At 30.7% G+C, this 12,040-nt stretch overlaps 2 protein-coding genes across 2 annotated transcripts; both read right to left on the reverse strand.

The window, feature by feature from the left end:
* Positions 1–5,260: 5,260 nt before the first annotated feature.
* LOC110606073 (cytochrome P450 CYP82D47) lies at positions 5,261–8,373 on the reverse strand. Its single transcript, XM_021744817.2, has 2 exons — positions 7,222–8,373; positions 5,261–6,102 (listed from the first exon to the last, which is right to left on the reverse strand). The coding sequence occupies exons 1-2, from the start codon at positions 8,173–8,175 to the stop codon at positions 5,482–5,484; spliced, it is 1,575 nt and encodes a 524-aa protein (XP_021600509.2). The 5' UTR covers positions 8,176–8,373; the 3' UTR covers positions 5,261–5,481.
* A 347-nt stretch (positions 8,374–8,720) lies between these two features.
* Positions 8,721–11,262, reverse strand: LOC110606822 (cytochrome P450 CYP82D47). The gene is made up of 2 exons (XM_021745810.2): positions 10,207–11,262; positions 8,721–9,562 (listed from the first exon to the last, which is right to left on the reverse strand). The coding sequence occupies exons 1-2, from the start codon at positions 11,158–11,160 to the stop codon at positions 8,942–8,944; spliced, it is 1,575 nt and encodes a 524-aa protein (XP_021601502.2). The 5' UTR covers positions 11,161–11,262; the 3' UTR covers positions 8,721–8,941.
* Positions 11,263–12,040: the final 778 nt, after the last annotated feature.

The following is a 12,040-nucleotide window of genomic DNA, read 5'->3' on the forward strand; positions in this document are numbered from 1 at the left end:
ATCAAGTACGTGGGCCTCTGTGTCATGGGCCTTAGGCTGGGGTCAAGCCCCTGTTCTGGGGTGGAGAAATCCAGCGGTCATCATAAACAAAATGAATAAATAATAATAAATTAAATAATAGTAAAAAAGATAAACTAAAAATAAACATTTGCACAGCCGACAAAGACTATCAAAAGTAGACCGAACAAAATAAGAAATGAAGCGTTCTCTGAGCAATTTTTCAAATCATGCAAAAATGAAAAAATATTTTAAAAATTATGTAAGGTCCGAAAATATTTTCGAATTTTACACAATTCAACGTGAGAAAGTTCAACACTATGAGTGTCGAACTTCTTTGTGTTTGCCACTAATGGTGGCGAACATTGGTTTGCGCAGCTTGTTCGGCACTATGGGTGCCGAACAAGCAGAACCGTGCCACGGGAGCAGAGTAATCTGCTCGCGTGGCTCCAGCGTGGCATGTTCGGCACCATTGGTGCCAAACATGCAGAATTCAATGCTTCGTCAGAGATTCCTGAAGAAGCATTGACCGCAAAAAGAGTTCGGCACTGATCTCTTTTCTTCACATGCAGAGCCACGCACGGCTCTACATGCACAGCCCCGGACAGAGGAGACCTTCTTCTTCTTCTCTTTCCCCCTTCAAAATTTTTTATCCTCCTTCTCCTCTGCGCAGCTTCCTTCGTTCCTTCTCTTCTCTCTCTCCACAGTTTGCCGGAAGCCTTCATCTCCAGAGCAAATCTTCTTCTCCAGCGCAAATAATCTCCTTCCACCATGTTTTTCTTTAAACTTTTTTTTTAAAAATATACATATATAATTTTCTCACTTAATATATAAAAAATAAAAGCAAAAAATGAAATATTAAATTTTAATAAAAAAATAGAAGTTGTTATATAATTATTAGAAATAAAAGCAAAAAATAAAAGGCAAAATATTGTTAATATAAGTTGTTATATAAATATTAGAAATTTAAAAATAGTTAAATTTAATAAATTAAAAAGTTAATTTTTTTAATGAGTTAATATTTTAGTTATAATAATTTTTGTTATAAATATAATAATTTAATTTTATATTTAAGTTATTGTAAATATTGTTTAATATATAATAAAATTAAATTTTTTTAAAATAAATAGTAATTAAGAAAATAAAAAGAAATAATATTTTTTTAAATATAATAATTTTATTATTGAAAATTTTTCATCCGTAATAATGTTTTATTATTTTATTTTTATAATATAATAATAAATAAATTATATAGTATTAATTTTATGTAATGTTTAAGTTTTTGTAAATATTTTTTAATATACAATAAAATTTAATATTTTTAAATAAATAATAATTAAGAAAATAAAAAGAAATAATTTATATATAAATGTAATAATATTATTTTTGAAAATATTTCATCCGTAATAATGTTCTATTATTTTAAAATTATTATTTATTTTATTTTTATATTATTTTTATAATATTATGTAAATTGATTAGAAATAATTTTAATTTTTGTTTAAGTTATTTTAAATAATTGTTAATATGTAATGAAATTTAATTTTTCTAAATGAATATAATTAAAAATGTAATAAAATTTAATAGTTATTTAATTGTAAAATTAAAATATTAAAAAAATATTATGTATTGTTTTATTTTTAAATTTGTAACGTACTGTTAAATTTATTCTTAGTTATGAATAAAATTTTGTTGTGATTTTAGGATGAAATATTGGTGTGATAGAATATTTATTGAGATTTTTAATAGAATATTTGTTATGATTTTTGGATAGAGTATTTTTGAAGTAGTTGTATTTGTTGTGATTTTTGGGTATAATATGTGTAGAATATGTATGTTATTGTAGTGTTAAATTATGTACATTTATCTAGTGAATAAATGATGTTTGAAAATTGTTAGTGATTTTGAATATTGTTCAGTTGGTGAATGTGTATTAGTATAACATTTTATTGTGGTGTGAATTTGTATAATTAGATATGGAAGAAAGGCGCAACTATCGTGACCAACGTGATTATATTTTACTAGTCCCAATGATCTATCGTTGCTATATGGACAAGCCGAACATAGGTCTGAGGCTATATGGCAACAAAATATGGAAAGCGGGCAATAGGTTGTAGAAGAACGGGTACAGTTTTACATTTGGATGAAATTCCAGATCAAATAATACCTCACCTGCGGCGGTCGGGTTTTTATGGTGTAATCCGGTTAGGTTTTTTGCATTAGATTGGCATTTAATTACGGCTCTTGTTGAGAGGTGGCGACCAGAGACGCATACATTTATGTTTCCTGAAGGAGAAATGACTATAACCCTTCAGGATGTAGGGCTAATAACCGGGTTGCCTGTCAATGGTGCAGTTATTACAGGCCGATCACACCACCATTGGCCTTCAGTTTGTGAGGCGTTATTAGGTGTCGTTCCACCTAATAATGCCATTAGAGGGTGTTATTTGAAAATAAGCTGGCTTGCTGAGGAATTGGTGATACATCTGCGTCGCGGGTGAACTTAATGTTTCTACCTTTGTTAGCCGATCTTGAGGACGCCGGTAGTTATAGCTGGGGTGGAGCATGTCTGGCATGATTGTATAGACAGTTATGTAAGGCGACAAATCCTGAAGTTATGTAGATGTCTGGTCCCTTATTTATAGTTCAGATATGGGCATAAGATTGGATCACAGCAGTATCGCCGGCACTGTCAGACAGAGCACTACATCATGATGCTCCACTAGGCAGCAGGTATGTGATATTATATAATTGTTAAATTTTATTTCAGATTTAATATTTAAATAAATATTTACTAATATAATTTATTGTGCAGGTGAAGTAATGCCAGACATATTATGGAGGTAGTCACCCACGTACTCGTGGAGCTGCGTTATCAGCTTGATAGATTTTACCCGAGCAGGTACTAATATTAATAAATGAACTAATATTCTGAACCTACATTAATTATTGCATAACAATTGAATGTTCACAGGTAATTTGAGAGCCGTACAATGATGCCTTGATTTAGTTGCATCCTCATTTGTAGTATCAACACAACGAAGTATCTTAACATATATTTCTTCACTATGTATACCACCAATTTGATATAAATAATTAAACATACTAAATACATCATTTTCACCCCATATCTCCATACATTCAAATTATAAGATCCATCCACAATTGTAGACTTTCTAAAACTAATCGTCTCTATAAATTCATTATTCTCCGATAATCCAATTGCACGAGCAATTTTACCGACCAATTGATTAAAACTTATCCGTTTATCCAATTGAATAATCTTTGAAAAACTTCCATCATAATCGTAACCATTACAACTATTTATAATATTAGGAACTGTCATTTCTCTGAAAAAAAATAATAATAAATAATTTTATCATCATTTACTATATACATAAAAAAATAAAAATTTAGAATATAAAATATTTAAAATTTACATGCGTTTCTGTTTTTATAGTCGAATCGATAAGAGTAGAAATAATATTTTTGTGAAATTTATAGAGAGAAAGAAATAGTTTATAGAACGTAATTTATTAAGATATAATGTAAATTTTAAGTAATTTATAACGTAATGGATGAGGTAATTTATAGAGAAACTGAAAATGGGAGTGATGTATAGAAAGATAGAGTAATTGGTCGAAGTGATTGGTGATTGGTGGGATAATTTATAGGGGGCGGGTTCTAGTTAGACATTATCACTGTCGAAATAGGTTCACGGACGGACTGTAAAGCAGCATGCATGCTACATGCATGCCCCTACGTGCATGCAGGGTCATACATGCATACCCCGGCGTGCATGGCAGGGCCTGCGGCGTGCATGCAGGGCCGTGATGCAGGTACGGTCCTGCATGCATTAATCAGCTCTTCGACACTTATAGTGCTGAAGAGCTGATTAATGCAAATAATTTTAAAATAAAAAATAAAACGTATTATTATATTTTTAAATAACTATTAAATTTTATTATCTCTTAATTTATATTTATTTTAAAAATATTAAATTTTATTTTTAATAATATAATAAATTTTAAATTTTTATAAATAAAAATATATATAAATAATATTTTAATAATAAATGAGTTTTTCGTAAACTATTTAAATTTAGAAAATATTTTAATTTTAAAATATATGAATTTACTAGATAATAGATTAAATAATTTAAATTTAAATATTATAATAGTAATATTATTAAATATTATTAAAAATTAATTTTATAATAAAATTAAAAATGAGTTATTAATTGGTTGATGGTTAAAAAATATATAATTTTAAATATAAAAAATAAATTTAATATTAATAAATTTTAATTAATATCAATAAATAAATTTTAATTTATTATAATATTTTATTAATTTTTTAAATATATATTTATTTTATATATTTTATTTTAATGCCACAAGAATTTATTCGCCATAGAAATTCTTGTGAATTCCTATGCAATCACATGTGATATGTAAGAAAAGAATTCCTATGCGAAAAGAATTCGAAAAGTGTTCGCGACCGTAAGTGGCGAACACTTTAAGTCAAGTGTTTCTAATCAGAAGCCGAAAACCTTGACGAAAGAAAACAAGTCCAATAATTGAAGCCTTCACGCACTCGGATCCTGTTGAGGGTCCAATTTCAATGGAAAACATGTAAAATAAAATAAATACATTAATAATATTTAATTTTTAATAATATTTATTATAGAAAAATTTCTTTCAATTATAATTACGACAATTTATACTATTTAAATTAATATAATCATTTAATATAATATTTATTATAAAATTTATTTTTTAAAAATTAAATTATCTAATCCATTAACCATATAAATAATATTTTCATTTCATTTTTTTAAATTTAAATAATCTAACCTATTATCTATAAAATAATACTTATTTATATTTAAATATTTTTAAATTTAAATTATCTAATTTATTAGTCATTAAATTTATATTTTTTAAAATTAAATTATATTTTAAATTTAAATAGTCCATAAAACTCATTAATTAATAAAATATTACTCATAAAATACTTTTATTTATAAAAATTTAAAATTTATTTCTCTAAATTTAGATAATTCAACAAATTATTTCAATTATATAAAACTTATTAATTTATTTATTATGTAATTTAATTTTATATGCTATTTTTATTATTAAAAAATAATTATCTCAATTAATTAAAACTTTTAAAGAGAGTCCATAGTCCCTCTTTACCAAACCTTAGCTCCATCCCTGCCTGCGTCCCTTTCTTTTTTCTCTGTCAAACAAGCCTAATAGAAAAAGTAACTAACTAGGAAGACATGTTATTATAGGGTAAATATAAAGCATGTATAGTTTGTCCACAGCAGATACATGCAATGTTTTATTACATGATGCAACATTTCTCCAAGGGAAAAATGTTATTACAGTATCACTTAGGTACGTAGTAGTAGTTATTACAGTACTTAGTATTCATTAGAGTAGACATACATATAACAATTCTATTATAAAATTTCTTCTAATACAAATAGGCAGGAAGGCGTGGAGTAACAAAAACTTCCACTGGGGTGGCCTTGGAGTTGGTCAATCCAGCTGATTCACTCATATCAATAGGACTCTCTGATAAAGTTTCGACTTCAAATGCATGCAGAAAACTAGCCAGCGTTAGGTTCAAAACTTGAAGAGCAAATGAGATTCCAGGGCAAATTCTTCTTCCACTGCCAAAGGGTATCAACTCGAAGTTTTGGCCCTTGAAATCAACGTCCTTATGAGTAGTTAGAAACCTCTCTGGCTGAAATTTCTCAGGATCCTGCCACACACTTGGGTCTTTATGAATTTTCGAAGCATTTATGAATAGGCGAGTTTTTGGTTGAATATGGTAGCCATTAATAACAGTTTCTTCCATGGATTCATGGGGCACCAGTAGTGGCACAGCAGGATATAGTCTGAAGGTTTCTTTGATAATAGCTTGAAGGTAAATCAAACTCTGGGTGTCTGATTCCTTCACTTGCCTTTGTCGACCAACATGGACGTCTATTTCATTTTGAGCCTTCTTGAGGACATCACGATTATTTAGTAGTAACGACAAAGCCCAAGTCATTGTAATTGTTGTGGTGTCCGAGGCAGCTAAAATGAGAGACTGCGTCGATTTAAGCAAATAAAATCAGGATAAATATGTAATTTTAAGTGTCAATTTTAGATAAACTTCAAGAGTTCACCTAACCTAAAATTTAGGTTACTTACTCTTTGTCTTTTTGATTGATTAATTAATATTTAAATGCGTTAATGGTGATCTATGACAATGTGCATGCAAGCCAAATAATAAATTATTAAAACATTCAAACCAAACATTTTATTTTTATCCAAACTTTTATTGCCATCAACTTAATTTTTATGTTAATTTTAATTTTATTAATTAATCTAATCGATAAAAATCTAAAATTCAGAATAATATAACAAATTTTATGATAAAAATTTTCAAATTAATACTAATTAAATATAAAAATTTTGAATTTTTGCACTTACATGCTTAACTTGGTGTTAAGTGCATCTTAGTAAATATGAGATATCTCAAGTTCTACTTCAGTTCTCAATTCTCAGTTTAAAAAAAAAAAATTTAACTTTTTTTTATAATTATTCAAAAAAAACATAAAAAGGCTGAATAATAAATTTGCCTTTTAACTTTTATTAAGAAGATTTGTACCACTATCAAATTTGAAAATTTATCATCTCATTCATTTACTCATGATTGAATGGATTTAAGAAGATTGAATATATAAATTAACTTTTAAACCTTCACCTAAAATATCTACTGATTATATTTCATCAATTGGTTGAATTTCAGTTTTAAATTTAATGCTTGTTATGACTTAAAAAAAAAAAAGAAAATTTAATGCTTGTTAAACCCTAAAATTTACTTAATTATACTTTTTATAAACATATCTCTTATTTTGACTAAATTATCATTTATCTCCTAATTAATCATATCTCAATAGTTTTTTCTATTAATTTACTATTAGAAAAGTGTGATAATAATAAGAGAGATAAAAAGAAATCGTAAAATAATTTTTATGAAGTTGTAAAAATTTATTTAATAGAGAGAGTGTATATTAAAAAAACAAATTCTTAATAAGTTTGTCAACAAATGAATAATTTTGAACAAAACAGTAGTTCATAAGATATATATTTTTTCCCCTTAAAAGTCAGAATCCACCAGCGGCGATAATAATGGTATACTAAGAGACACATAGAGGCGTACCAGGCACGTAGCTTTGTTGATGGTATCAACATCTCGATTGGAAAGCTCTTTTGAATCATTCAGTATGGACAACAGAGCCTCCATGAAATCTTCCTCACCCTTTGTTACGCTAGCTCCTTTCTTCTGCTTACGTTCTTCTAACCATTCTTCAATAACAGGGTCCAGTTGTTTCAAGACTTTCTTCATCTTCCTTTCCACTCCCCCTAAATCCAACCACCTTAAATATGGCAACGCATCTGATACTGCAAATACTCCTGACAATTCCATAAATTCCCTCATAGCTTCTCTCCACGCATCACTCTCTTGACCCTCACCAACATTTGCATACTCCACATATCGCTTCCCTACAATAATCTTAAGTATTACATTTAAAGTTATGTCCCACAACCATCTCTTCATCTCTATCTTAAGCTTATCGTTGTTACTTTTGTTCTTGATCCATTCCTGGTATAGCCCTTTTATGGCAGCCTTGACTTCAGCATCCCTCAGATGCTTCAGCATCTCAAGCCGATGATTGGACAGAAGTTCAAGAGTAACTATCTTACGAATTTGGCGCCAGTATTCGCCATAAGGACTGAACGCAATCATGGAGTAGTCATAGCCTAAAATTTCCATAGCAAGCCCCTTTGGACGATTAGCAAAAGCTTTGTCATTGGAAGTGAAACACTCCTTAGCAATCTTCCAATCACTTACGATCACTGCTCGATGGACACCAAGCTTGATGGTGAATATGGGGCCGTACTTGTCAGCTAGTTTTCCCAGGATTACGTGAGGAGGCTGTGAGCCTGCTAGGAGACGAAGGTGGCCAATAACAGGCCAAGCACCAGCGGGTTCTGGCAGTGCTCTCTTCTTGCATGCCTTTCTTGAAGTCCTGAATGAAGAGTATATGAACCAAGTTATAAAGGAGAGTATGGTGACCATAACAGTTGCAGAGAAGGGATAAAGAGACTCCATTTGGCTAGCTTCAAAAATTGGAAGGATGTTTAGAGTTAAACACAAAATGGGACCATTTATAAAATGATAGGAGCTAGGGAGGGGCTTGAAATCTGACGGGAATGAGGTTTATTATATATTATAAAATAGGTGCAATGGCGGTGGAACAGGGAGAAACATTAGCTTTACTAGTAGTTGAATTGGGCTTTTAGTATTAATTTTATTACTCATTAAATTTATATTTTTTAGAATTAAATTATATTTTAAATTTAAATAGTCCATAAAACTCATTAATTAATAAAATATTACTCATAAAATACTTTTATTTATAAAAATTTAAAATTTATTTCTCTAAATTTAGATAATTCAACAAATTATTTCAATCATATAAAACTTATTAATTTATTTATTATGTAATTTAATTTTATATGCTATTTTTATTATTAAAAAATAATTATCTCAATTAATTAAAACTTTTAAAGAGAGTCCATAGTCCCTCTTTACCAAACCTTAGCTCCATCCCTGCCTGCGTCCCTTTCTTTTTTCTCTGTCAAACAAGCCTAATAGAAAAAGTAACTAACTAGGAAGACATGTTATTATAGGGTAAATATAAAGCATGTATAGTTTGTCCACAGCAGATACATGCAATGTTTTATTACATGATGCAACATTTCTCCAAGGGAAAAATGTTATTACAGTATCACTTAGGTACGTAGTAGTAGTTATTACAGTACTTAGTATTCCTTAGAGTGGACATACATATAACAATTCTATTATAAAATTTCTTCTAATACAAATAGGCAGGAAGGCGTGGAGTAACAAAAACTTCCACTGGGGTGGCCTTGGAGTTGGTCAATCCAGCTGATTCACTCATATCAATAGGACTCTCTGATAAAGTTTCTACTTCAAATGCATGCAGAAAACTAGCCAGCGTTAGGTTCAAAACTTGAAGAGCAAATGAGATTCCAGGGCAAATTCTTCTTCCACTGCCAAAGGGTATCAACTCGAAGTTTTGGCCCTTGAAATCAACGTCCTTATGAGTAGTTAGAAACCTCTCTGGCTGAAATTTCTCAGGATCCTGCCACACACTTGGGTCTTTATGAATTTTCGAAGCATTTATGAATAGGCGAGTTTTTGGTTGAATATGGTAGCCATTAATAACAGTTTCTTCCATGGATTCATGGGGCACCAGTAGTGGCACAGCAGGATATAGTCTGAAGGTTTCTTTGATAATAGCTTGAAGGTAAATCAAACTCTGGGTGTCTGACTCCTTCACTTGCCTTTGTCGACCAACAAGGATGTCTATTTCATTTTGAGCCTTCTTTAGGACATCACGATTATTTAGTAGTAACGACAAAGTCCAAGTCATTGTAATTGTTGTGGTGTCCGAGGCTGCTAAAATGAGAGCCTGCGTAAATTTAAGCAAATAATATCAGGATAAATATATTATTTTAAGTGTCAATTTTAGATAAATTTCAAGAGTTCACCTAACCTAAAATTTAGGTTATTTACTCTTTGTCTTTTTTATTGATTAATTAATATTTAAATGCGTTAATGGTGATCTATGACAATGTGCATGCAAGCCAAATAATAAATTATTAAAACATTCAAACTAAACATTTTACTTTTATCCAAACTTTTATTTCCATAAACTTAATTCTCAAATTTTAAGTTAATTTCAATTTTGTTAATTAATCTAATTGATAAAAATAATGTAAATATTTCAGTCTTTTTATCGTTTTAAAAAATTATTTCTGGCTTTATTTTTTATGTCACTTGGCAATAATCTTGTGTTTTTTTGTTTTTTTTTTTTGAAAGTATAAATCGAAAGAGGAAAATACAACAATATCAGATAAATTAATAAAATATTGAAATGAATGAAAATTTTGAATTATTTTGTTCAAGAGTTTAATGGTTTTAACTATTTATAAAAAGAAAAAAAAAACATTTCTTAATAAGTTTGTCAACAAATGAATAATTTTGAACAAACTAGTAGTCAGAATCGACAAGCGGCGATAATAATGGTATATTAAGAGTCACATAGAGGCGTACCAGGCACGTAGCTTTGTTGATGGTATCAACATCTCGATTGGAAAGCTCTTTTGAATCATTCAGTATGGACAACAGAGCCTCCATGAAATCTTCCTCACCCTTTGTTACGCTAGCTCCTTTCTTCTGCTTACGTTCTTCTAACCATTCTTCAATAACAGGGTCCAGTTGTTTGAAGACTTTCTTCATCTTCCTTTCCACTCCCCCTAAATCCAACCACCTTAAATATGGCAACGCATCTGATACTGCAAATACTCCCGACAATTCCATAAATTCCCTCATAGCTTCTCTCCACGCATCACTCTCTTGACCCTCACCAACATTTGCATACTCCACATATCGCTTCCCTACAATAATCTTAAGTATTACATTTAAAGTTATGTCCCAGAACCATCTCTTCATCTCTATCTTAAGCTTATCGTTGTTACTTTTGTTCTTGATCCATTCCTGGTATAGCCCTTTTATGGCAGCCTTGACTTCAGCATCCCTCACATGCTTCAGCATCTCAAGCCGATGATTGGACAGAAGTTCAAGAGTAACTATCTTACGAATTTGGCGCCAGTATTCGCCATAAGGACTGAACCCAATCATGGAGTAGTCATAGCCTAAAATTTCCATAGCAAGCCCCTTTGGACGATTAGCAAAAGCTTTGTCATTGGAAGTGAAGCACTCCTTAGCAATCTTCCAATCACTTACGATCACTGCTCGATGGACACCAAGCTTGATGGTGAATATGGGGCCGTACTTGTCAGCTAGTTTTCCCAGGATTACGTGAGGAGGCTGTGAGCCTGCTAGGAGACGAAGGTGGCCAATAACAGGCCAAGCACCAGCGGGTTCTGGCAGTGCTCTCTTCTTGCATGCCTTTCTTGAAGTCCTGAATGAAGAGTATATGAACCAAGTTATAAAGGAGAGTATGGTGACCATAACAGTTGCAGAGAAGGGAGAAAGAGACTCCATTTGGCTAGCTTCAAAAATTGGAAGGATGTTTTGCGTTAAACACAAAATGGGACCATTTATAAAATGATAGGAGCTAGGGAGGGGCTTGAAATCTGACGAGAATGAGGTTTATTATATATAATAAAATAGGGTGCAATGGCGGTGGAACAGGGAGAAACGTTAGCTTTACTAGTAGTTGAATTGGGCTTTTAGTATTAATTTTATTCTTTTAGACTTTAATGGAATGAAAAATTGGTAGTAAAAATAAAAAATGTGAAGATAAATTATGGGGTAATAAATTCATTAATGCTTTTGAGTGGGTTGAATAAGTGAAAAATATTATATATATTGTGAAAAATTCAAAAAGAAAAGACATAAAAAAGAGACAAATGATACAATAAAAAAAATTAAGAGCGTGACTTTGATGATATTGAATCCATGATTGAAATATTTATATATATAAGTAATATGGCAGAAACTTAAGAACGTGACTTTTGCATTATATATGATGAATATGATTTTTCTCTTACTCCACTTGATAAATCTGGTTTTCTTCTTTCTCTATTATATGGGTCCCTCAATACTCGATTTGATGAAAAAGAATATGCAAAATAAGAAAAGATGGTCAGGAGTCTACTGAGGATGTATTCGGTGAAGACCCTCCGACGTACAAGTCAGGTTCATGAACTGGTATAGTATGGATAGATAAGGATTGGAGAGAAAAATAGAATTTTGGAGCTCCTCCCCAAGAAGGAAGAAGAAGGCCCCATCAAAAGAAGATCCCCTCTCCTTTTTACTTGCCCGTGACGTCTCCCCCTCCCTTCTATTGTGCTATCTGTCTATGTCACTCAGGCCCGTACGTACGGACGTGTCAGACCCCCTCTCCATGCCAGGCAGCCAT

This window comes from Manihot esculenta, chromosome 18, assembly GCF_001659605.2.
Source record: "Manihot esculenta cultivar AM560-2 chromosome 18, M.esculenta_v8, whole genome shotgun sequence".
Taxonomy (NCBI): domain Eukaryota; kingdom Viridiplantae; phylum Streptophyta; class Magnoliopsida; order Malpighiales; family Euphorbiaceae; genus Manihot; species Manihot esculenta.

Coding starts and splice junctions, on each gene's coding strand:
- LOC110606073 (XM_021744817.2), bottom strand. CDS start 8,175: ATGGAGTCTCTTTATCCCTTCTCTGCAACTGTTATGGTCACCATACTC. Junction 6,103..7,221: donor TCAACAAAGCTACGTGCCTG/GTACGCCTCTAT, acceptor AAATCGACGCAG/TCTCTCATTTTAGCTGCCTC.
- LOC110606822 (XM_021745810.2), bottom strand. CDS start 11,160: ATGGAGTCTCTTTCTCCCTTCTCTGCAACTGTTATGGTCACCATACTC. Junction 9,563..10,206: donor TCAACAAAGCTACGTGCCTG/GTACGCCTCTAT, acceptor AAATTTACGCAG/GCTCTCATTTTAGCAGCCTC.